Consider the following 25,730-nt stretch of genomic DNA (forward strand, 5'->3'; position numbering starts at 1 on the left):
CCGTCCCCGAGCTGCGCATCGCCGTGGTGAACGTCACGTCGGACACCAAGGGCTCCCTCGTCTCCGCGGGCCTCCTCGGTGCTCGGTCCGGCTTGGCCGCCGGCTTGGTCCGCCCGGAGCGCCCGAGAGCGCCTCTACGTCCTGGCCGACAGGTCCAGAGGGATGACCCGCAGCGTCCTCTCTGGCGCGCGCGTCACCTCCACGTCCACGTCCTCGTCCTCGTCCTCCCTGTCACCGTTCTCGCTGGCGCCGCTCAAGCTGCGGTCGTCGTCGGCCATGCCACCCGCGTCGCTGGACGGGCGTCGTCGCGGAGCCTCCGCGTCGTCACCGCCGCTCGCCACGGAGCAGACGTCGGCGTCGCGGTTACTGGTCGCGCTGCCGCCACCGCCCCGCACCGACAGGTCCATGGGGTGGTCGTCCACGGGGGCGGGCAGGGCGATCTTGGGTCGCGGGGGCGACGAGGGTCGCCGCCGCGGTGCCTTGGCCTCCTCCGCGCCGTCCGATGCGTCGCCGTCGTCGCCGTGGTCGCGGTAGTGCGGGCGCGGCGCGTGCAGGATCGAGTCCAGGTAGAAACGTTTGCTGTACTCGAGTGTGTCCTCGTTGTTATTGTTGTTGTTGTTGAAGGGGGTGGTGTTGTTGTTGAAGGCGCGCGGCAGCACGCCCGGCGGGAACATGAAGGGTGGGCAGTGGGGCTGCAGGAAGGCGGGGTGGGGCATCATGAAGGGCAGCGACTGCAGGGACAGGGGCAGCAGCAGCTCCTTGGCCGTGGGGTGCGGGGGCGGCGGTGGGTGTTGGGGTGGCCCCGCCGCGTGCTGCAGCGGTGACGGCCGCGCCGGGAAGGGAGGCAGCGCGCCGCCGAGGCCGCCGAGGCCGCCAAGACCGTGGCTCAGTCCGTGGCTCAGTCCGTGGCCAGGGTGGTGCCCGCGGTGGCCTCCCAGGCGACCGTCGCCCACCTCCACGGAGGTGTCCGAGTTGTGCGACTCAGGCGAGGAGCCGCTGGGCGAGGAGGCGGCGTGCTCGGAGTGCTTGTACTCGTCCACCATGCCCAGCATGAGGAGGTCCTCCTTGGTGGAGGCGCGGGACAGCACCTGGTGCAGCGCGTGAGGGCCGAGCATACCTGCCAACAAAAGCAGAAAAAGATTAGCGGCCTGGTGCTGGAACAAATTCGGAGACGAAAGCATCAGGATGGGCAAGGCGAGTCCCGGCTGTCCGCCGCGGCACCGCGCGGCACTCCACCGCCACGCCACCATTAACATACTAGCAAGCGATTTGCATTGTGTCCAATAAGTAGTAGGCTGACTGGGGCTGCGCAGGGCTGCGCCCGAGACACCCGCGCCTGCTGCGCCTGCCCCGCAGCTGCAGTCCGCCGCGGCGCGGCCCCACCCCACCCCGGACGCGGCCCTCGCGCCTCTCGCCACGATGGCTTCCAAACAGCATTTGTTCAGCCTGCGTTAATTAGGAGGGGCAAGATGGAACGGCACGGCACGGCCACGGCACGGCACGGCACGGCACAGCGCGGCACATCGCGCGCCTCAAAATTACACCCTTCGTTCGTCCTGAAATAATGAACGATTATTGAGCAGCTCGGCTCGGCTCGGCCGGCGAGTTATCCCGGCGATGCGGCGCGGCGGTACGGCACCGCGGCATGAATTGGTTCACGCCAACTAAACTGGTGGAACGGGCCGCACCGCGCTCGCTGCACTTCCCCGCGACCTGCGACCCCGAGGGGGGCTGTCCGGGGCTGGTCGGGGCTGGCCTGCCTGCGCCTTGCTCCGCGGCCGCGCCCTCTGCCCGCAGCCTCTGCCGGCACTCGATGGGCGGCCGATACACGCCTGGCCGGCGCAGCGCGGATTACCCGTGGTCAAGCCCAGGCGGAACGCGGCAACGCGGCGGACAAGATGTAGGCTCTCGTGCTGGACGTTGCACCGCGACCGTGGCGGTCGGAGAGACTCTGCCCGACCGAGGGGATGGTCGCGCCCCCCGAACTACTAACTGACCTAGTTGAGGGGGAGGACTCTTGTGCCCCGAGCCCGGCGACGACTGCTGGCCCGCCTGCTGTTGCTGCTGTTGCTGCTGCTCCTGCAGCAGGCAGTGGATCTTGAACCAGTTGGACCTGCGGCCGTACCGCGAGCCGCTCTTGGACATGCCCACCAGCAGGCACTTGCGCAGCCGGCACGCCTTGCACGACGTGCGGTTCTTCTTGTTGATGACGCACGACCCTTGGTTCTTGCACTCGGTGATGGAGCCCAGGTTGTTGTAGGACCGGCCGAAGAAGGACTGCAACAGACGAGCAAGGCCACGTTAGTGACGAAGGCGACGGCGCGGCGTTCGTCGGCATGCACACGCATTCCCCGCGGCCTCCTGCCGCGTGGCGCACTGTCCAGCCGGAGACGAGACCGGTCAAGACTGCCCCTCCGCGATAATTTTCACCTCGAGTTGTAATGGCTGTGGTGCAGCACTGGTACCGGCAGCTCGGCGGCGTGTCCAGCGGGGCCGCTGGCCGCGGCTGGCCGGGTAGCAAGTCCTACAGGTAACCGCGTGTACGACGGCGGGACATCGCGGAAAAGCTGGCGGCGCGGACCTCGCCAACCCGTACGGCGCGGAGGAGGGGGAGGAGGGGGAGGCTGGGCGGGGGAGGGGTGGAGATGCGCACTGGATAGCGGCCTACACGGGGAGGAAGAAGAATGCCAGGCCGGCGGCAGGTGCCGGTTCGTCGTGTGCCACTTGCGCCACTTGTTGCCCAGCGCCGGGCTGCTGCATTAATCGCGTCGCCGCGGCGGTGCGACACTGCGAGGGACCGCGAGGGACCGCGAGGGACTTCGCCGCCGCCATGCAAATTTCTCCTATCATTTCCGGCGATGGACGCGCTTCCGGCTATCGGGTCGCGGATCTGCGGCTTCCATGCCGGATTCCGGAAACCTCCGGCCCGGTCGGGTCGGGCACTTCGGCCGCTGCTGGGGACTTTGTCCAGTTGAGCAGCAGGCACAGCGGCGGGTGTGGTCCCACTCCGGCGCAGCCTTTTATTTCTCTATGTTTTCGTATTTTTTGTTGTACGTGCTCGGCCTGGCCCGGCCTGGCCCGCGCTGGAGCATCCGGAAGCCCGATATGGAGCGGGAGCGAGGCCTAAGTGACTGGAGAAGCAGTGACGGCACTCTTTCGCCGCTCGGCCGCTCCGGCCGCCAAGGTTGCGCGCGGGCCTGCGTCTGCCTGCGTCTGCCGGCCTGCTAATCGCGCGCCTGCGCGGCTACATGATGGATGGATTAGCAGCCAAGATGTCGTCGCGGTCACGCCGTCTGACTCAAGCGAAAACCATCGCAAAACAGAAGAAACGGTCGAATCGACGACCACTGGGTCCTCTTGCTCCCGAAGGAAGGAACGGCATGTTTTTCCCGACAGCGTCCACTAGGTTCTGGACCGAGTGGACCGTTCCGGACTGGGGTCAACAAGTGCGTGCGCAACGCGGCGACGCGGCGCTGGCAAATCCGACACTGTTTTAGCATTCAGCGCGCGTGCCTCGCGGAATATTATTCTTATTAGTATTGCTATTGGCGCGGCTCGGCAAGGCGCGGCGCGGCACAGCGCTTATCACGGCGGTCGAAAGGTGAAGGACGGGTCGGCACGTTACCGACTGAATCTGGATTCCCGTCTAGTCGGGCGGGACGCGGCGGGACGGGACGGGACGGCACAGCCTGACGTGAAGTACCAATTAGGATCGCCGGGCTGCGAATAATGGAGCAGAACAAGCACGGCACCGCCGGGGCCGAGTCAGACCGAGACTTTTTCAGAACAACTAACTCCTTCCTTTTTTCAACGAAATCATTTGATTTCAGTTAAATAGAAGCCGAAAAAGGCCTTTTGCTCGGCACTTTATGACTCGTCCGTCGGCGGCTTAAGACGGCGCCGGCCCGAAGCTCGCCGCGGCCGCCGCGGCCAAGACCCCGTCAGCGCGGCAGCGCGGCCGGCCGGGGTAATCCGCGTGACGGCGACCCGCAGGCCGCGCCGAACCTGCTGCTTTCGACCATTCGACGGCGCGACGGCTTCAATACATACAAATTGGCTCTGATTGGAAGGCAACTTTTTATGCCGTCCGCATGCGCTGCGTGCGCTGTCTGCGCTGTGCCGCGGAGGATTCGTTACCGCCACCTCCGGAAAAGCGACCCCGTCACAATCCACCGGCGGTGCCCGACGAACCGATGAGCCCACGGCGCCGCGCGGGTCCTCTATGTACCTCAGGTTTTCTGGAGCCTGCCCAGAGTTTGCAAATCCCTAGACCTGCGATCCAGCGCGCCTAGCACTTGAAGTAGATGGCGAGCCTCGACTCGTTTATCCCTTTCTCTCTCGGCCTTTTGTGGTGTCACTCGGCAGCGGCGGGGCGGCAGGACGACCCGCGGGGCTGCAGTGCAGCATAATGCGACTTGACCTTGCCCAGGAAAGCGAAATCCTCCTGCAGACAAATTCGTCTCATTTTTCAGGAGCGCGAGGCGAGGCGCGCGCCAGTGACCTAGCTCGGGCGAGTTGAGCCGAGCCGGGCAGAGCCGGGCCGGGCGGGCGGTGTCAAGGCGGCTAGCGTGAGGTGCTCGCTCACTGACTGTCCGACTGCACGATCCAGCGAGGATAACAATGCCGTTACATCACTTCCAGAAGCGCGCCCGTTTTGACACTCGCCAGGACGATGTCGCCCTCAAGGTGCCCGAAGGCAGCCGAAGGCCACCAGAGGACGGTCCGCTCCAGTTCGGGGCGCTCGGGCCGCTCGGGCACTCACTGGGCAGCCGCCCTGGGCTGTCTAGCCGGTCTAGCCGCGCCAGCGAGCCGTTCCAGGCGAGCGGCGATCGCATGTCAAGTGCCTTCCTCTGACCCGCGCCGCGTCGCGTCCTTTGCGCGACAGGACATTGCGGCCGCTATCCTGGAAGGACATCATCGACGCGCACTCTGCGCATCGCGTCAGAAAAGAGCCCCCTTCCCCGCGGGCTGCCTCCGAGACGCCGAGCGAGACGCCGAGCGAGGCGCCGGTCGCTAGCTCGAGTCGTGTCTAGCAGAGTCGGCTCCATCGCTCCAAATCGCATCAGATCATCAGCATGACGTCCCGCGCCGCCTTGCGTCCCGCGGGGTCGGCCCGCTCGCTACCGTCCGTCCCGCAGTCACGGCTACACTGCCACGCTCGAGTTGGAGCCGCCCGTGCCGTGCCGTCCCGTGCCGTCCTCCAGCGAGGCGTGCGCGGCGCCGCCTTGCGTAGGTCAGTGGCGCCCCCTGCCACCCGGAGAGTGTGGCGGTCAACAATGGGACGCCCCTGCGCGGCTCAGCACGGCCCGGCCCAGCACGGCACGGCACGGCACGGCATGGCAACGGCATTGCATGCTGATTGTTCACAAGGCCACGACGGAAACGAGCTACAACAACAACGGCGCCGCGCCACGCCTAGCCATGCTGATACAATTCTCATCTTGCATCACTTCCGATGACGCCACGGTCTTCACCTCCATAGTGCACACTTCCCCCCATTTTGCAGCGTCGCGTGCCGGACCAGCGACGCCGAGGGCGCCGAGGGCCCCGTCGGACGGGAAGACCGCTTAGCGAGGACGTCGGGGCCCTGGACGCTCTGGACGCTCTGGACGCCCCGGACGACCTGGACGCCCGCACCGAGCCAATCGGCCGACGGGCGCCGGCGCGGTGCCGGTGGCACGGGTGACCTTAGCGTGGAGAGGAAAAATTTAAAGGGTGTTGTAAGGCTGCGATAATCTGCGCTCGCCGAGCCAAGGCGCTCTGCAGCTGATGACATAAGGTCAATGATGCTCGGCTCCAGCAAGCCCGCGCGGCCCGCGCCCACCGAACACGTTGCCCTCATCTTCGCTCGCTCCGGGAGCGCCTGCCAAAGCCAGGGTAGGCAACCCGCCGCACAGCCGTGCATGCAGCCCGCAGGGTTGCCTACCCTAGCGCCTGCCAGGCGGAATAGGCAACACGCCGCACAGCCGTGCATGCAGCCCGCAGGGTTGCCTACCCTGGCGCCGCCAGGCTGAATAGACAACACGCCGCCCAGTGCGCGAGCGCTCGCCTGGGTAGGCAACCCAAGCAACCCGCGCCGTCATTGCGACTTTTTCCTCGCGCTCATTGCCGTCATCAGCGCGGCCGTTACTGAAGACAGCCGCAGGGTCGCGGCACGCAGATGAAAAATCTGGCAGTCAGAGGATGAGCAAAACAGTAGTTTGGTTTCGCAAAGCCGCGCGGCGAGGCGGCGAGGCGGCGAGGCGGCGAGGCACAGTAAGTGGCCATTGTACATCAGGAGGCACACGGGCGGAGCGCGGCGGTGGCGGTACGGCACATCCACGGCAGAGCCACGGCAGAGCCTCGTCTGGTTGGGCCACCCGTCCATTGTCCTATCTCCGCCCTCTATGACCTGGAATCAGGGACGGCCAGTTGCACAGTGCGTCGGCCACGTCGGCCACGTCGGCCACGTCGGCGCCGCGCTGCCCACCACCGAGTCCGCCGCGACGGACGGGCGGGCGGACGCGCTGGAACTGCGCTGCGCTGACCCGCGCGGGCAGCGGGCATCACCTTCAGACCGGCCGGCCCGGCCGCTTTCACGAGCAGACGCATGCAAGGCCTGCAAGGCCTGCAAGGCCTGGAAAGGACGAGGAGGTTTCCGCCGCCAGCCTCCGTGTCTCCTAGGCCTCGCCGGGCCGCGCCTCGCGCCACCCGACACCCGCACAGCGCCGGGCGCCGCGACCGTGAACCTGGCAACCGCCGGCAGGCTGGCCTATGCACCACAACGCCCACCTCATGAATCAAGGGCTTGACTCGCCGGCCTGTCCAATTCAATCACGGCCCCCAGAACTCATTGGGCCGTCACGAGCTGGCCGATATTCGCCTGGTGGTCTCCCGCGACTCGCCGTGCCGCCGCGCCGCGCCGAGCCACGGCGCGCCGGGTCACGCGAGGCGAAAGAGACGGGGCCACGGCGGCGTCGTGGCGCCGCGGCGCGCCGTGGTGTAACATTAGACCGTTGATATGTTCGCGTAAGTGTAGCAGTCCCACGGCAGCGTCACGCCGCGGTGCGCGCCGCGCTCCCAGTGTGCCCCCCGTCCCCTGTCCTGTCCGGCCGAAACTGAAGCACGAGCTTCACGAGGTTCTCGCCGGCGTCGGAGATCGCTCCGCGCGCTCAGCGTGCCGCCACAACACCGCGCCTGGGACTGCGCTGTGCTCCGCGCAACGCGGTCTGGGGCGGCGATAGCGCCGAAGGGCCAAGGACTGCGACCTCGACGTCTTGCCGCGCGGCCACACCGGCCACACCCACGCACGGAGTGGCACGGAGGCACAAGTGCGCGCAGGTTGCCTCTTCCTCTCCAAGGTCGCCGCCCACGCCCTGCTGCCTGCCCTACCTGCCCTGCTGCCGACAGCCCTGGCTGCCCGCCGCGCTCCTCCGCGGCCCGAGCATCTCGACCCAGTTTCCCACGTTCCGAGTCAAGGAGCACGCGAGGCCCGCGGGCAGGCGACGACGCCGGCCGACCGAGCGCGGCGCGTGTCTGCATCGTCTGCATGGTGGCGATCGGCAGGCCGGCCGTCTTATTGGGGCGCGGTGCAGCGGTGCAGCAGTGCATCGGCGTGGCGGCGCCTCGTGGGCGACGCGGACAATCAGCTGACGCAGCGCACGGCGGCACGGCGGCACGGCGCGGGGGCGGCACATCGGCGCCGCTCGCTAACGCGTCCGAGACCTACGACATCCTCGCGGCAGCACGCGGCACTCGCGGCGGAAGTGGCAACACCAAGGTCCGCCCACGATGCCTCGGCGCCGACCTGCCGACGCCGTGCCGACGCCGTGCCATCGCGGTCCCCACTCACTTTCGGCCGCGGCGGCCTTGGCCAGCCTTGGCCCTCGGCGGGCGGGCGGCTGGCCGCGCGGCGGGGGTGCTATTATACAACTAAAAACAAAGCAGGCAGGCCCTTTGGAAAAAAGGAGGGAGGGGGTTCCTTGGCGTCCATTCCAGTTTTCCGCTGTGCCAAACCCACCAGCTCCGCTGGCCCTGCATCGGTCGATCGAGCCAGAAAGCGAGAAGGGCCAGGCCAGCCGGGCCGCTGGGACGATGTCACGCACGCTGAGCACAGAGGAGCAGTGTTTGCGAGAGAGAAGGAGAGCGAGGGAGAGAGAGCGAGAGAGAAACAACAGCGATGCCATGGTACACTGCGCTCGCTGAATAAGATGTAGTATCATCGCCGTGAAGGAAGCGCGCACCAGCAGCGGGGCTGCGCGGGCTGCGCCGGCTCTGGGAGCAAGGTCAGTGGCAGTGACGTAACTGAGTCAACGGGTACCCGGCCAACAAATGGGCGCTCATGCCACTCACGCTCGACGCGCTTCTTTTCCCGCTCGCTATTAAAAAGTGCCTAGCCACGCCGTATCTGCGCCGCGGAGGGCTGAGGTCATGTTCGATTGCCCCGCTGCAAACAACTGATTCTGGACCATTTTTTTTTGCTTTTTTTCTCTTTTGGACGACGAGAAATAATGAGCTGCAAAGCTGTACAGAAATGACTGTTCAAATTCGCCCCCGCGGTGCCGGCGCGGGCGATTTAGCCGCGCACTGGACCGCGAGCGAGCAGCGAGAGGGGCCGGGGTGCGAGAGAGCGAGAGATAAAGCATCGTGGCCCTGGCGGCCCTGGCGGTCCTAGACCTGCAACGCGGAGACCTGAACGCGCGAGTGGTCCCCGAGGCGGGTAAACGCGGTTAACATACACAGTCCGAGTGGCGCTCGCGCTCGCGCCGCCCTTGGCTGCTTCCGACACGCCACGCGCTTCCCGCGCTCACCGCGCCACTCCGCGGCTTTCTTTGCCGAGAAGAAGATCGAGAACCGACAGCCGCGCCTCTGCAAAGGCAGCGAAGGCATGGACGGACCTGCTTGCTTGTTCCGCGGCGTGGCGAACTTCTAGGAGGAGCGATGATTGGCGCATTCGAACTGAAAGTCACGATCGTGCCGCCGCCTTCGCCATGCCTTCGCCATGCCCGCCCTTTCCCTTCGGTGACACGGGGCCCACGGGGCCCACGGGGCGCAAAGGGCCCGGCCGGCCGCAGGTTGGCCGCAGGGTCCACCGAACCCAAAGAGCCGAAAGGACCTGCAGGCAGCGAGCCCCAGGACCCAAACGGTCCTAAAAGGCCTGAAGGGCCCGTACGTAAAGGCCCGCTGGTCCGACAGGGACCACAGGGGTCACGTCGTATTAGTCCTGCAGGACCCGAGGGCTTGCATCACGCTGTCACCGCGGGGCCCGTCGGGTGTCTCGGGGCGCCTCGGGGCACCTCGGGGCCACGGCGAGCGAGAAGACGAACAAGAGGAGCGTCATCGTGCGGATGCGCTTCCCGAGCTGCTGGCGGTGCTGGCGGTGCTAACAGTGCTGCCGGAGGTCGTGCGTGTGGAGTCGAATTTCCGGCGCTGCAGCCGCGGCAGCCGCGAGCTCTACATGGAAGGCGCGAGGCGTGTGATGCGAGATGGGCGGGCGTTGTCCGTTGGCCGCCGTTGGCGGGCTGGATGCTCTTGTACACAGACGCACGCACACACGCACACCCGGTGTCGCGCACACAGTGTTACACACACGCCTCCTTTTATTGCGTTCACAGTGCCGAGCCGAGAGTTTACTGTTTTCTTCTTCCGACAGAAAGCGCTCCGCGGGCCGCAGGGCTGCGGCGCGCTGCACGCACACGGGCAGGCGGAGTCGCACGGAGGCAGGCGGAGGCAGGTCGAGGCCGAGGCAGGCCATCTCGCCACGAATTCGGTGATTCCGCGAGGGACAAAAAAGTTTCCCGGGCTGCCGCGCCAGCACGGCAGTGCTCGGTAGTGCACGGCAGTCGCACCATTACGCCGGGCGACGCCGCGCGCCGCGCCACCAGGGCCCCGCCACCAGCCCCGCCGATGTCGGGACGACTCGGGACGTCATTACCCGGACAATACGGAGCCATAAGGACCATAAGGCACACGCCAATATATCAACGCCCGAAGTTAATTAGTCATAGAGCCCGGTGCGGCGCGGCGCGGCTCGGCATGGCACGGTCATAGTCCGAAGCCGAACAATGTTGCATTCTCGACTTGACAAATAGCAGCCATGGCTGGCAGGTATGGGCGATACCGGCCCATCGCACGCGGCCGGCCGGGCCGCCGGGCCGGGCGCAAGGGAGTACTCTGGAAAGACTGGACCCGTTCGAAGTCCATGCCGATCGCCGCCACCGCAAAAAATAAATACCTAAATAAACAGCGCGGGGCAACGAAAGCGGGTCGTGAGGACTCGAACCTGCAGCCATGCGGCAGCCATGCGGAGCCGCGGAGCCCAGCCGGTGGCATCGTGAGCGATTGTGCGATTGTACACGCGAGTCGGTGTCGCCCTGACCCCTGGCCCCGCGCCCCTGCCCCGCGCCCCTGCCCCGCGCCCCTGCCCCGGCAGTGCAGGGGGCCGGGCGGCGGGCTGGACGCGCTCTGGATCACATCCACAATGGTCGCATCGCTTTGCGCGCATCCTTCTGACGCAACCGTTCAATTGTGCGTGTGTGTGTGTGTGTGTGTGTGTGTGTGTGTGCGTGTGTCCAGAGGAGGAGCGGCGAGACACAAAAACAAACGAAACTCTGTTTCGCCTTGCTCGGCTCCGAGTGATTTTTGCCAAAAAAAGCAGAAACAATCATAAGGTTTCTGGCAAATTCTGAGCTGACTAGCGCTCCCCGTGGTCGTGCAAGCGGATGCATGAAAAACGATACAATTAAAGCGAACGACATAACTAAAAAGCATGGCTGCAGCGCGGCCCATAAAAATATCTAACTGTTGCTGAATCCGTGTAGAGTTGGCTGCGGGGCACGCCGCGCCTGGCTGCGCCTGTGAGGTGCCCCCGCGAGGAGCCCCCCTCCCTCCCCTTCTTCCCCGCAGCCCAACGGGGTCACCAGGGATCCCATCTGCCATTAAAACGAAAGTTGAAAGGTCGTATGTGAGATTTAATAGCGGCTGCAGGCGAGAAATTTGATCGAAGCCGAATATTTGGCCACACGTTTCTCCGTGTCACCGCTGCAGCGCTGCTGCCTTGCCCCGCCGGGGGCACCGAGACCTGCACCGACCGCCGGAGATTTCAAATCTGGCGCCCCTCCCTGGCCGCTGCCCCTGGCTGCCCCGTGGCCCAAAACGCGGCGCTCGCCCGTCAGCCGCCGTCAGCCGTCAGCCCAACGGCCCGAATGGCGGGCATAACGCGCATGATTACGACCTTATGACTTTGATCACCTGCAGCATACTGCACCACACTGCATGCAGTGCACCGCGCTGCACGACGCTGCGCATGCGCGGAGCGCGCACCCTCCTTAACTACCGATCATTTTAGCGCCGGACTCTCGTTTTGTTTCTCTGCAGTAATGGTGGCACAAGACTCACCGTGAAACACGGCCAAGGACTCATCATCTATAACATAGTCCGCTCGTATGCTTAAAACTACGCCCGTTGCGCTGGCCGTCCAAAAGGAGACTGCTGATTTTAATAAACGGTTTGAACCGAAATTAATTGCCAGATTTTAGTTTTCCTTGCACAAATACATTTATTTCCTACCTCAAATTGCTAATGAAGGGAAAAAAGCTACCCCGAACTTCCCCAACAAGCTAGTCACAACAAAAAAATTCCCTCATGATGTTTCATTTCTAAAACGAGCCCACATGACAAAGGAAAACCACAAACGCTATCCAGCGAGTTGGCAAATTTTCTTTACTTCGAATATTTCCTTATCAAACCTGCACGACTCTCCGTAGATGTGCTGCAAGGACGGACCGCTAATACATAGGCGAATCAGCGGAATTCAGAGGGAATTCGATGGCAGAGTGCTCGTCGCTTTGGCAGCCTTGGCGAGTCGCGTTAACGGGGATGCGCTATCATTTATCCCGCAACGCGTCAATCAGCCGCCCGGCAATCCATTTGCATTTTATTACCAGAAGCAAATGAGACGAGCGGGCAATTTGACCCGCCGTTGACACCCGGCGAGTAAAACAAGGATGGAGCCTGTTACGACGCAGTGCCGTGCCTTGCAGTGCAGTGCCTTGCAGTGCCGTACCTTGCAGCCCTCGCACGTGAAGGCGCCGAAGTGGAAGCCCGCCGCCGGCTCGCCGCACACTTTGCACTGCTGGTTCATCTGGAACACGACCAAAAGCAGAACATAAATATCGGACAAATTGCGGAAACGGCGTCGAGGAAGTCAAAGTTTTTCCATGAGCGGGCCGCAACGACACGAGGCGCTCCCGAAGAACATCCGTCGCGGCGGCAGTCCCCGCGGGGAGCCGTCGGGGCTGTCGAGTGCGCGAACGCGTGCGCGCCACGTGCGTGTGTGTGTGTGTGTGTGAGCGTGTGTGTGTGTGTGTGTGTGTGTGTGTGTGTGTGTGTGTGTGCGTGCGCGCGCGCGCGCGTTGTTTCGTTTCGTCCCGTTCGAAACGCCCCATACCCCTTGACGTGTCCCCAGGTGACTTGGAAAGCGCTTGCGCGGCTTGCGCGCTCACGCACACGCGCGCACACACACACAGCTGCTACCGGGTCGACAATGGGGGCCTGTGACGTGCACCGCGTGACCCGTCCAGGATTGCAACGAGTGGCTCTGCAACGCACTGCGACGCACTGCAACTCGAGTCCCCAGAGATAATCGATGATCGACGCGCAGGCCAGCCAGTGCCCCTCTCCGCATTCCTAGCCCGTCCGAAGAACGGAAAGAAAATCAATAAACAATTGGCAGCGGTAACGACCTCGACCCGCATTTATGCAGAGACAACCTTTATTGGCGTGGCAAAGGTGCCAAAGGCATCCTTCTCCTGGATAGCTGGTCCCGGCCGGGTGGTAGGTCCCAGGCTGGGACTCCCAGCTGGTCCCACCGGTCTAGCGGAGAAGGGCTGGTCCAATTGGGGGCCCGGCGATGGGTCGGGTCACTGAGCAGGACAAATCGCCCTGCGGCCGTCCAGTGCGATACCGAGGCCCCACCGGGAGCCAGCTGGAGGGCCGGGTGGAGACTGGGCAGGAATCCCGCACTGGAGTGCGAGCAGCGAAATGGCACTCGGGGCTCCTAGATGAGCCAGCAGGCTGCCAGGCAGCAGGCAGCCAGCAGCTTGAACCTACAGCACCACTTGTATCCTAGTCGCGGCCATAACCCCTTTGAGGCGGCAGTGCGGGCAGCGCGGCCAGGCGGTGGCAATCCGCGCTCGTCATAAAGGACACCACAACACGACTCGTGACCTGGAATACAGCGAGGGGCGCGGCGGCCGGCAGCGGCGCTCTACGAGTGTTCAGGCCTTTAGACTTCGAGCTCTGCAGTCCTCAAGTAGGACCCGAATCAAGCACATGATGGTATCGGTGGATTTACAGTAAAAAGAGGAATCCAAAACTACCACTAAGAGTTTGATTCGTGTCCTATTTGGAGCGCGGAAAGTGCCAAAAACATTCGGAACAGGTCTTGGCGCCGGGTCGACCACACACCCGGCCACGTTTCGCCTTATCGCACTAAATTGACCTGTAACGGCCGGGCCCGCGTCCACGGGGACACTATCCACACAAACGCCGAGGATTATGCAAATGGTGGCGTCCGTCGTCGGCGCGGTGGTGCAGCGGGCCTCTGGGTGCCCCCCCCCCCCCCCCCCCCGCGCCGCGCCCTGCTTCGCCCCACCCCGCTCCCGGCCGGCAGTGCGTCCGTCCGCGCCACTTCGCCGCCTCATCACGCCGACGGGCCGACGGGAAGCACGAATTACGCGCGTCTCGAAATGTAGAACTCAAGAAGATCGAGTTATCACATTCCAGAAATGGGCGACTCATCTCGCCGCTTCCCACGACGGGCGCCCCGCAGCCCAAGGCAAGGCAAGGGCCTGCCCCGCCCCACCGTGCAGAGCGCCGCGCGCCCCGGCAGCGCACATGCCCGCCGCACCAGAAGCCTGGAGCACCAGAAGCAGTGCGACCCGGTGGACGACCGCGCCGCGGCGGTCATTTGTTACCGGCGGTGTACTTCCGGCCGCGGGGTCCATCCGGATCCATCCGGGTCCAGCCTCCCGGCGGGGCGCGCCGGGCCGGCGGGCTTCCCACGCTCAAGTGTCACGACGACGCCGCCGTGCCCTGGCGAGCCGTGCCCTGGCGCGCCCTGCTACCCTCCGGGCGTGCCGCGCTCCGGCCGCGCTCCGGCCGCGCTCCGGGTCCCACGGGAGGCGCCAATGGGATCGGCGGCAGCACCACTTCGCGTCCAAGATGGCCGTCGCCTCGACGCCTTCAGCGGCCGCTTTCAGAGCGACATGGCCGCGTCGCCGCGCTGGCTCCCCGGGGCGTCGCGTCTCGATGTGAGACCCCGAACGACCGCGGCTTCCGTTCGGGAAGAGCTCACCTCGAATCGTAGCCGCGAAGCTTGCCGGTCAAATGGCAGCGCGACCGGGAGGCTAGTCGGTCTGGCACGGCAGGCACACATACTGGAGTAAAGTGTGGATTGGGCCGCGGCGCCGCGGCACGTCGAGCCGAGCACGTCCGGGCGGCCCGGAACACACTGCTGGCCGTGACCCCGCCCGACCCCCGTAATTACCCCGGTCACCTCCATCCTCCAAGCCGCTCCAGGCCGCTCCAGGCCGCTTCATGTGGTCACAGGCTGGACGGGCCTGGTCTTCGGCCCGCCTCCGGGAGCCGCATGGGTCCGCACCGCACGCCTGGAAGACTTTACTTTACAGCGTCATAGAGGATCCACACAGAGCTGCAGTCCCTCAGGCCCCACAGGGCAAGGGCCTAGCGCAGCGGTTCCCAACCTTTTTCGGTTCGCGACCCCAAATTTGATACAAAAATTTCCGCGACCCCCAGGAAAAATTTCGCGACCCCACGCGACCCCTCCTTTAGCATGCCTTTGATAAAAGTGCGATAATCCACCTTAGTTTGGGAGCAGTATTGCCGCAAAGTTGATCAAAACGGCCACAAATGTCTTTGAAAAATCGTGTTTTGGGCCGACTTTAAGCAGCCACTGCGTCTGATCCGAGGCGGTATGTCGTCCTCCCTCAACGGGCATTTGGTCTTTGGACCTTCCTTTAGCATGCCTTTGTTACGGAGTGTGATTATCTGCCTTAGTTTGGGAGCAGTATTGCTACAAAGTTGATCAAAACGGCCACAAATGTCTTTGAAAAATCGTGTTTTGGGCCGACTTTCAGCAGCCTTTGCGTCTGATCCGAGGCGGTATTTCGTCCTCCCTCAACGGGCATTTGGTCTTTGGACCTTCCTTTAACATGCCTTTGTTACGGAGTGCGATTATCGGCCTTAGTTTGGGAGCAGTATTGTCTCAAAATGGATCAAAATGGCATTCAAAGGCATTTTATACTGTTTTCATCAACTTTGAGACAATACTGCTCCCAAACTAAGGCCGATAATCGCACTCCGTAACAAAGGCATACTAAAGGAAGGTCCAAAGACCAAATGCCCGCTGAGGGAGGACGAAATACCGCCTCGGATCAGACGCAGTCGCTGCTTAAAGTCGGCCTAAAACACGAGTTTTCAAAGGCATTTTCGACCGATTTGAACAATTCTGCCAGCCGGGAAACAGCCGCGACCCCAGGCGACCCCAACCACCTCGCCGCGACCCCAAGGTCGGGAACCGCTGGCCTAGCGGGCTGTTTCAAGTCAATCGGGCACCTCACATCGCACTCCATTCACTCAAGGGTTCTAGTCAAACACAGGATAGTATCATTGTATTCGTTCGGAGAGACATTATTGGTGCCAGCATGTGCTTAGTTCAAGTCCCATTGCCAAACGATTTTGGAGCTAATGTTCCCAGAGCAGAGTCCGCCTAAACAGGTATCCCGACTGCCTCTCCACAGGTCTGGTTGTCACGCGGTCAGACGCTACAGTGCCAACGCGGAAGGCGAAGCAGTGTACGGCTCACTACTACCCACCCACACACCCACTCACACAGCTGAGATCCGAGAGCTGTGCAGTGCGGTGAGCCGCACCAGTCTAGGCTGGCTGGCTTTTGCTGGCTGTGTCTACTCATCGCATCGGGCGCCGTAATGACTGGGCAGGCGGTGCACGACCGGGTACACGCGCCCAGGGTACCCGGAGTACCCAGGGTACCGGGTGCCATTACGAGGAAATCCACGTCCTGATGAGGAAACGGTTCACGCCGGCTTGATATTCACACAGCGAGCGGCACGGCCGACTAGACGGCGGCCCAGCGGCCCAGCCGCCCAGCCGCCCAGCGGGCCAGGCCGAAGCATGTGTCGTGGGGGCGTGCGCGCAGCGCGGCGCGAGTTTGAGGTAAGTACCTGAACATGCAGGCGAGCGAATCACTGTGATTGGCCGCCGGCGCCGACGGCCCAACTAGCGCGAGCTGGCGTGCCATTGGCTACGTGTGCAAACCAGACTGGCCACAAACAAGCGGAGTAGTACACTCCGCGGCAAAAGCATCGCGACTGCTCTCTTCTTGTATCGGCGTGGAAAAATTTGGCGCTGCCGCGGTACCGCCGATGGTGGCGGGTCGTCGGGAGACCACGGCCTTCCTTGAACCCTGATATTCCAGAATTCCGGATGGCGCCATCTTTTCTTTTTCGTTTCCTTTCCTGCCTCCTATGGCGACTGGACCGAAAAATTGCACCGGCCGTCCAGCACGGTTGTTTCCTCCAAATCATCCCCCTAAAAGACGAAGGCGCGGCGCTAGCCAAGCCACGGCGGCGACAACGCCGAGGAAAAAACTACCGCCAGTTTTCACCGAATGGGGCGATGGCAGGCGGTGCCGTGGAAGACATAACGAACCGCGTCCAGAAAGGCCACGGCGCCACGGCGGCACGGCGCGGGCCTTTTTAGCCGATTCACTTGAAAAATGAAGATTGCTCTGCGGCACAGCGACAGTGCGGCCCGCTATTGCAAGTCGAAGGCGACGGCGGCGACGGCGACGACGACGACGACGACGACGACGAAGAAGAAGAAGAAGAAGAAGAAGGAGAAGAAGAAGACGACGTGTGGCTTGAGGAGCAGAGCGAGATGCAGTTTTATGCGAACGTCACGGGTGGCTCAAGCGCTCAAGCTCTTCCTGCTTCCTGACTGCGACAGGGAAGCCGGGAAGCCCCTGTGGCGAACCTTGGGGCACCGCCACCGCGGCGTCGTCGGCGGCTCGGTTGCTCGGTGTCGGGCAGATTGGGCGAGTGCCGTTCGGAATACAGCATATTGGCGGGGGGACGCGGCGAGTGCTGCGCTCTGGTGGCGGCCGGGCGCACCACGCGGACACGCCTCATCGCCTCCCCTCCACGACGGGACGGGTCTGGTCGACGGGCACTCGCGCACCGCGGGGCCGCGCGGGCCCGGCCTGTGGGCCCGGCCTGTCAGCGACGCCTCCTAGTTTGTCTGCCCGGCTGCTTGATCGTGCTTGATGCACCAGTGCGCCGCCGTGGCGTGCAGACCTCGGACACCGACAGACACACACAGTCTCGCCATTTCAAGATGGGTGAACTGCAGAAAAAAGTTCTCCAAAAGGCGAAAAAAACCTCTACGGGGTCCACCTTGTGAGCCCCGCTTGTGGAATTATATGTCAGATGCCGTGACTGCCAACCTCCCAGCGGTTTGGTTGGCGGCCCCGACCAGGATGCCAGAATCACACGCGCTGGACCTAGACGTCGTCGCGGAGGCTAGCGGGCCGCCGGTGGCGGTGCGCTGCCGACTGCCGAATGGGCACCGAATGCTGCGGATGCTGCGGATGCTGCAGACAGACGGAATCGCCCAAGGGGCCTAATTCCGCTAACCAATTTCACCACGCGGCTAATGAAAGCTATCGCACGCACACAGGAAGGTGCGCTATCCATGAGACGTACACACTGTCTCTCTCTCACACACACACTCACACACACACGGCGCGTCGCCAGCAGTCGGCAGTGTTGGGCGACAACCCCGGAGGTCCTCGCGCTTCATATTATCGCGTTAGGAATGCCACTTCCGCGCGCCATAAATCTTGCCAATGGGGTGTTTCGTGATGCTTATCGCCCCCCCCCTCTCTCTCTAGAGCTTAGATTTTACTGGGAGGTCTTCCGCGCGGTCGCAAGCGGCCACCTGCCATGGCGGGGTGCACCCTGACTGCGCCACGCCGTGCCGTGGCGGAGAAACTGACTCGCCCTCAAAGTCGCACCCTGTGCATCGGGTTTCCGGGCACCGCGGGGCCCAGCCAGGCCGAGGGGTTGGCCCGCTGGGTTGCTAAGGGCGCCAGGGCGCCCTGGAATGGATTGCGTTGGTGAAAGGGGCGGCTCGCCCGGGGGGCCCGGGGCTTAGGCCGGCCGGACAAGTCACCTCGTTAGCGCCGAACTGCTTCAAACGCACCGACCGCCGCCAAACCGCCGGACCGTCACCACCGCCACCACGCCGCGGAAAACAAGCAGAATGCGTGCCTCGGCACGCAAAGAGGCCGCTCGCACTGCTTCTAGATCTTAAAGTGGAATGACCACAACTTATTCATTTTCCTGCTGTGAGTGCTCAAAAATGGTTCCCACTCTCAATTTTAGCGCGTGTAAAATGGTTTTGATGTGGTCCTTTTTCTTGCTGGGCGCCTTTAGTTGGAAACTGAAAAGACTCTTTGCCGCGTGGTTCGGCGATAGCCCACCCAGCCGGACGCGGAGGGTGGCGAGCGCGGTCTCGGTGAAGTTCCACCTAGAGTTCCACGCAGTTCCACGCAGTGCCACCAAGGTGCCACGCCGACAGTGCCGTACCGCCACCGCTCCGCGCCACGGGCAGCGCGCAGCCCGCGGAGGCGATAGACACTAATTAAGCGATCAACGCGCGCCATCTGACGCACGCTACGCATGCACTGCCCGGTAAACACCTGCCCACCCGTCTGCCTGCGTCTGCCTGCGTGAGACCCATTACCGGCAATTACCCGCCGACCGTGTTGCCAAAACACACAGAGTCTTTGTCGTCTTTTCCTTCGCGGCGGCGGTGGTTGGCACATTAGTGTAATCGGGACTACTGGGCAGCAGGGCCCGCCTGCCGGCCATGCCTTCGGCTCGCGCAACGCGCCGTGCGTGCGAGCGTCGCGCGTGACGAGGAGGTTGGCGTGCGCGCGGATGGCTTTGCGCGCCATCGAGCAGCGATGACACAATGCGTGCTGGGCGGTGCTGCGCGGTGCAGTCCGGCGTCACCATGGTCACCCGTGTCGCGCAGTGGGACGAACGGACCTATTTCGAGCTCTATGGTTCTTGGGCGAGCCTTGGGACCGCAACGCCATTTAGAGTGGCAGAAAAATATTTTGGGGTCGCGGCCTGGTGCCAAGAGCATTTCTTCCGGCCAAGAGCATTTCTCCCGGTAGCGCCGGCCAAAAGCATTTCTTCGGGTCAAGGGCATTTTCTTCAAGGGACGGGGACACTTGAATTTGGCTGTTGCTGTCGTGAGTTGGAAATAGTTGAGACAAGCTCGTCGAGGTCTTTCTAAGGAATCTAGAGCTCACATAGAGCTCAGATCGTGTATACAAAATCATGTCCACGCAAACAGGACCCATGCATTGCCCACCGTCCAGGGCATTCGCTTGCGTCCATCCTTGGTATGGAGCCCTGCTATCCCTGCCAGCCCTGCCGCGCCTGCCGAATCGGTCGGGGCCCTCCATTAATTAGCCCTGTGCACACGCGCGCGTTGAGCAAGGCGCTCTGGAGGACTTTCTCACACCGCGCCTCACGACACTGCTTCGTGCCGCCCAGCCCCACCCGCCCCGCAATATACACACAGTTTTCGAGGCGCAAGGTCGATCTGGGTCGGGCTCCGGGGAGGAGAGCCAAGGCCAGGCCGATCTTTGGCGCTTGTGGGGTGTATGGCTGGGCGACATGGCGGTCGACGTGCATGTCAAAGCGCGGGCCTCTACCAGTCACCGACCGGGGCAGAGGACGGAGTGGAGGGCCGATTTCAGCAAGCGTGGCTCGGCGACGTGGCCGTCAACGTGGCCGTCAACGTGGCCGTCAACGCGTCCGTCAACGTGGCCGTCAACGCGTCCGTCAACGTGGCCGTCAACGCGGCCATCTGCCAACCACCGGGGTGGAACATCTAAAGCGTTGCGAAGTGCTTTCATAAGACTGTCACATGCACCGGCCGCCCCACCGAGTCGCTGCACTGCTAGACGAGCACCGAGAATGTAGAAAGTACAGCTTCGGTCAGTCTTCTGACCCCAGTCTTTCAAACCAAGCTGGAAGTCGATTTACCTGATGGGAAATCCGTTTGCTGTCAAAAATCTCGCGTACGTCGCTTTCGATAAATCCTGTCTAGGATCGTGCAGAATATTGGCTACTGGGGCTGTCGAAAAATGACCAAAGTACGGTCGCACAAGTCTGGCCATGAGGTGCTCATGGGACTCCGCTCCGTTCCGCACCGCCTCAGACCGCCGCCTCGGAGCGCTCGCAGCCGAAGCCCCCCAAGCCCGGTAGCAGCGTGGCGTGTCGTGCCCGCCGTCGATTTCAACCCCGAGCTGTAAATTATCGAACACCGCCGCCGCCTGAAAAAGTGAATCGTTTTCGCGAATACAGATTGGCGCGTCAAAGCGCGGCGACGTCGCGGCCGTCCGCCCCGCGGGCCTCAATTAACAGCCACCGTAAAACACGGCCAAACTTGTGCTCGTTTTGCAGCGAAAGCGGCGAAGCGGCGCGGAGTGCTCCAAGTGCGCGGCTACCGTATTTATTATTGAGTTTGCCGCGAAACGAGGCGATGGGAAACAAGTGACTGCGCCCCCCCTCCCCTCGGCCCCCGGGCCCCCAGGCCCCCAGGGCCTCGGGGGATCGTAATCCCATCGCACTTTCCTCACACGTGTCCTCGGCGTGGCTTCCCCGACGCGCGGTTTGCGCATCTTTTCAGACTTGCGATTTGACGGGCGCGGAAAAAAAGAGCTGGCAGCGCGGTGCTTTCGAGAAAGCAATCTTTATCTTTAGCAATCACTGAAACGACGACCGATAAATTAAATCCGGGTTCGAACGAAATTAATTGCGCAATCAAAAGGACGCGTATTTTATATTCGCTGGCTGCTGATGAGAATGTTTTGCTTCCTTGCTCTGCGGAACACATTTGTACCATAAACAAGTAGCCGGATGGTTTTTAGTCGGTCGGGCTGTACTGCCACCACACTGCCACTGCTGCCGCGTCGGGGAACACTTGTCCGGTAATTCCCCCAAAAGACCATCAAGTCTTCCAATTTATTTTCGTTTCGAGAAAAAAGAGGGCGGCTCGGCTATTAATTCTCACGGCTCAAACGAGAAATGTCGGTTTCTTGCTCGTGTTATATGGCCGCCCTTACAGTCGAAAGGGGGAAAAGGGGGAGGGGAAAGGGAAGGGGGGGGGGAAAGCACGGGTCAGTCTCAACTCGCCCGACAGGACGGCTACTTTGAGAAGTTGCGAAAGAGATCTGCAACATTGGAGATGATCTCGCGTACGGCACGAAGTGTGGGGCGTCATAACTCGGTGTTCACGGTCGCGCCGTCGTCCGTTTCCGAGGCAAGTGAAGCAAACGAAGCAAGCCAAGCAGGGGGCGTTCGACTTTGGCAGCACGCAGGCAGCGGACCTCCGAATCAGACGGCGCCTCTGCAAGTAAACACCCTCGCGATACACCGCGAGGCATGTGACAGCGGGCATGTGGGGTGCGACTCGGACGAAACTCGTCAAGGAGAGAGGCCGTTAGTCCCCACATGCACCCCACAAAATGAAGTTGGAAGCAGCGGAATCTTCGAACTCCGCGGACGATAGTCGCGTCCGCCCTGCAAAAATAATAATGTTGACTGCAGCAGCATCATGTAGAATGAAAGGTCAGGCCGCTCATTTGCAAGGCGCTCTGCCGCTGCATTTTGAATGTCCCGGACGCCTCGGGCCCCGCCCCGCCCCGCCCCGCCCCGCCCCGCCCCGCCCCGCGCCAGCCCACCCCGCCCTGCAGCGCCCCGCACTCGGCAAAAGACATGCTTATGGAGTCAGTCAATGCCGATAAACAGGACAGTCACCCCCTGCCCTTCCTTCCTGCGCCTTAAGATGCACCGGCGGCAAAAAACGCGCGTAAAAAGGCGCCGACGTCGTCGGCGAGGAAGCGAGGACGGCGCCGTACCTTGCAGGGGGCCGCGGCGTCGCCGCGTCACCGAGTCGTATTCCGTGTGGCAGCAGGGGAGGCTCGCCGGCTAGGTCTCCGCCATGTCGCACTCACTGTCACTTGGTCACAATCACTTTGCCACACTGCGATATAATCCTCTGCACTTTGTCACAAACGGCGTCGCCGCACGGCGGCACACGCTGGCGCACACCGCTCCACGTGCGCGCACTGGCGCACTCACACCAAGACACACACACAAACACACACGGCGCGGAGGGGCACGCGCGCTGCGATCGGCGACGACCGGTGAAATGAGCGGGCCGCGATGCACCTTGCCAGGCGGGGCGGCGGGGCCGGCGGGGCCACCCCCTACTACCGCGTAACCTTTACGCCCCCTCCACCTGGCGGCGAGGCAGAGGCGAGGCAGAGGCGAAGAGGCGAGGCAGGCGCCCCTCCACCGGGTACCGGCGCCGCGCCGCGCCGCGCCACGCCGCGCCACGCCGCCAGGCTCATTCAGCGGACGCCTCGCCGCGACGCCCGCGGCCCGCGATTCTGCACACTGGGCAGAGGGCGAAAACGCGAGCAGGCCACTGTGGTGCCCTACCGCCAGGCCAGGCCGCTGTGTTAGTTCAACCATAAACCAACACATTGTTTTGGGTCCTGGCAAGCCTTCAACTCACGGAACGAGGCGTCGTGCTCGGGAACAGCGCTCGGGGACGCTGCCCGTTGTTGGAGATTTGAACGCACGTCGGCAGCAAAGATTTAAGGAGATGAGTGCTCTACTTGTGTCTTCTCCCCCCAGCAGTGTTTGGGACCAGCAGCCTATGCTTAAACGCCGGTTCAAAGTCCGCCACCGCCGTGGCTGGCATCCGTCGTGCCTGTTAGCGTCGCGTTTGGCGGCGCTTTCAAAACGCCCTCCCCGCGGATCCACCCGCACTGCAGCCTGGTCCTGGCCTGGTGGCGCTGGCAGAGACATAGAGAGCGGTGCGGTGTGGTCCGCAGCGACGTGGGTCATCCGCCAGCAGAGAGCACCCGGCTCCGGCCGCACCGCCAGACCATTTCCACAAAATAGTATCCACACTCACAACGTCTCCCAGGACGGCGTCGCCCGTACTGCCTTCGCCTCACTACCCTCCGCGCTCGCTCGCTATAAATCTTGGACACCGCCAGACCCCCCGCCCCCTCCCTCCCTACTCGCGTTCGCACTCCCCCTACGCGACTCCACCATTAATTATTCCAGGTATTTTAAATGCGGCCCGGATGGTGCGTCTGGCGCGGACTGGGTGCACGCCGTGCCACGCCGTGCAGTGGCGTGGCGACTACTAGTGGCGACACGCCGGCTTCCTGGAAGCGCTGGTCCGTGAGAGCGCTGCGTTCAATGAGTGGCAAAGCCGAAAGCCAAAAGCCAAATGCACCGTCGGCCTGTCGAGCCTGTCCCCGTGGTGCCTTGGCACCAGGCATGGGCAAGTTACTTTGAAATTGGTGTCGAGGCACTTTGCCGACACTAACGAAATTTTCGCGATACTGTACCGATACGTATTTTTTGCCGATGGGTAACTCGATACTTTACTGCTCTTTTTAAAAGTGCGTGCGCACAGTGCGTGCTCCAAGCGAGCGCGCCCCAAAGTTGATCAAAACCGACTTTAAAGGCATTTTTGACCGTTTTGATCAACTTTGAGACAATACTGCTCCCAAGCTAAGGCGCATAATCGCACTCCGTAACAAAGGTATCCTAAAGGAAGGTCCAAAGACCAAATGCCCGTTGAGAAAAAACGAAGGCCCGCCTCGGATCAGACGCAGTGGCTGCTTAAAGTCGGCCCAAAACACGATTTTTCAAAGGCATTTTTTTACTGTTTTCATCAACTTTGAGTCAATACTGCACCCAAACAAGTGGAAAACTGGTCGAATTTCGCCCCGTCCTGGACACGGGTGTCCGCTGCTTCGCCAAGGACACGAACCCTGCGGGGCACTCATCGCTTGCAGACGGCCCCGCGCTGCAAACCGCGTCAGGCAGCGTCAGGCGCCACGGCCGCGTCCGAGTCGGCGGTCCGGAGACAGCCCGCCAAGCGCCAGGCAGCGCCAGGCAGCGCCAGCACTGGTAATCAGGGGCTTTTGGTCCAGCGGGCGACCGCAAACGACTCCATCCGTGTGCAGCGGGGGCTCCTCCGTCGGGGATCGAACCGAGTCCCCAGACGGATCCTCCTAGATGCACCCAGAAAGCGGAATCCGCGGGGTTTCCGCGGCGGCCGCGTGGCAGCCAGGCGCAGCCGGGCCCGGAGTGGTCCAGTCGAGCAGAGCCAAGTGCACTGCATGCAGCGCCACTTTGCCACACTACTTGATGACGCCGGTGTCATTCCGCATATAAAAAACAAACGGTGTTTGCGCGGCGAGCGCGAAATGGAGTTGCGTGCAGACTGTTAATTGTCAAGGTTAGATTGCATTAATTGCAAAAAGCACTCGGAACAGGGGCGTGGCGGGGCGGCGGGGGCGCGCGTCGCCCGCGTCTGTCACGAAGCGACCGCGCTCCATCTGCCAGGACGAACGTGACGGAGGCGACATCGGACCGATACTCCCCGCTCCGCCGTCCCGCCGCCCCGCCGCCCCGGCTCGCACGGAAAGACAAGCCAGTGCTGGCGTTGATTGCATCCCGGCTGAGACATTTGCTCCTTTTGTCAAGGCGCGGGGCTGGGCTGGCTGGGCTGGGATGGCGGCCACACCCCTGACGACGCCGAAGGTGAAATTCGTGAGGCGGGCGCCGCCGCCGCACCGAGAGACACGGAGAAAAAGTCAACCTGACTTCACTTAGTGGTTTTCGAGACTGCCGCTGTGTATTCTCATTTCGGTTAAACGTATTATCACGGGAAACAGTAATCTTCGTTTTTTTCCTCTTCTCCTCTTCATCCGAGAAGCCGATGTCGTGATTTGAATCTGTTTACCTTTTTCCCGCGCGGCGCCTGCCTTGCCTCCGCCCGCTGCGTGCCCCTGGCCCGGCGTGGCGCGGCGTGGCCCGGGCCCACCAGGCCCTGCCTGGCCCTGCCTGGCCCTGCCTGGGGCCGACTTGGAACCGTCAATTATTTCGGAATACGGTGGCACCATTTTTCCCTTCGTCCCTGTGGGGCCCTGGTGGAGCCTGCGGGGGCCGCCCCAACCCGCGGCCCCGCACCCCGCCCCGCGTCGTGCCGCCAAAACACCGAAAAGCACGGCCGCCAACCGAACAGACACATCAACTGCGGCGCAGCATTAGTAGGGGAAACAGAAGTGGTTCGAGGACCTTTTCTCGTGTCCCGAACACACAGGAAGACGGCGGCTGCAGGGCGGGGAGGAGGCAGGCGGAGGGGGAAGTCGAGTCCCCATTTTGCGGAATCGTGAATGCCTTGTCAAACACGGAGGAAGCGGTGGCTGCGGCGGCGACGGGGCGGGGCGGACGCGACGGGTCGTTTTACGGGGGCACCACAAGAATGCAATTTGTACTGTATTTCAATTGCTGGCGTCCGATTGTCGTCGCCACGCTGCCACGCATGGGACTGCCTCCGTCTGCCTGCTCGTACATCCTTCTGAGCAGCGACACGTCTGAGACTCAGGCCTCGTCTGAGGCCAAGGCTGCGGCGCTGCATGAATATCCCCCAAGTCGCAGCGAACTGCGCGGCGAAAATCTGAAAAAATGGAACGTTTTGGTCGCGGCTTTCGATGTCAAGGCGAGGAGCTGACGCCCGTTCCATCCGACCGG

At 62.8% G+C, this 25,730-nt stretch overlaps 1 protein-coding gene across 1 annotated transcript; it reads right to left on the reverse strand.

Moving 5' to 3' along the window:
- Positions 1 to 794: 794 nt before the first annotated feature.
- On the reverse strand, positions 795 to 22,296 carry LOC117650330 (knirps-related protein-like; the record flags this gene model as incomplete). Its single annotated transcript, XM_034393690.1, has 4 exons — positions 22,022 to 22,296; positions 12,044 to 12,121; positions 1,998 to 2,277; positions 795 to 1,117 (listed from the first exon to the last, which is right to left on the reverse strand). Coding segments are annotated over exons 2-4 (681 nt in total), but the record flags the coding sequence as incomplete, so codon positions are not given.
- Between the last annotated feature and the right edge of the window lie 3,434 nt (positions 22,297 to 25,730).

The sequence above is a fragment of the Thrips palmi genome, unplaced genomic scaffold, assembly GCF_012932325.1.
Source record: "Thrips palmi isolate BJ-2018 unplaced genomic scaffold, TpBJ-2018v1 HiC_scaffold_5, whole genome shotgun sequence".
Taxonomy (NCBI): domain Eukaryota; kingdom Metazoa; phylum Arthropoda; class Insecta; order Thysanoptera; family Thripidae; genus Thrips; species Thrips palmi.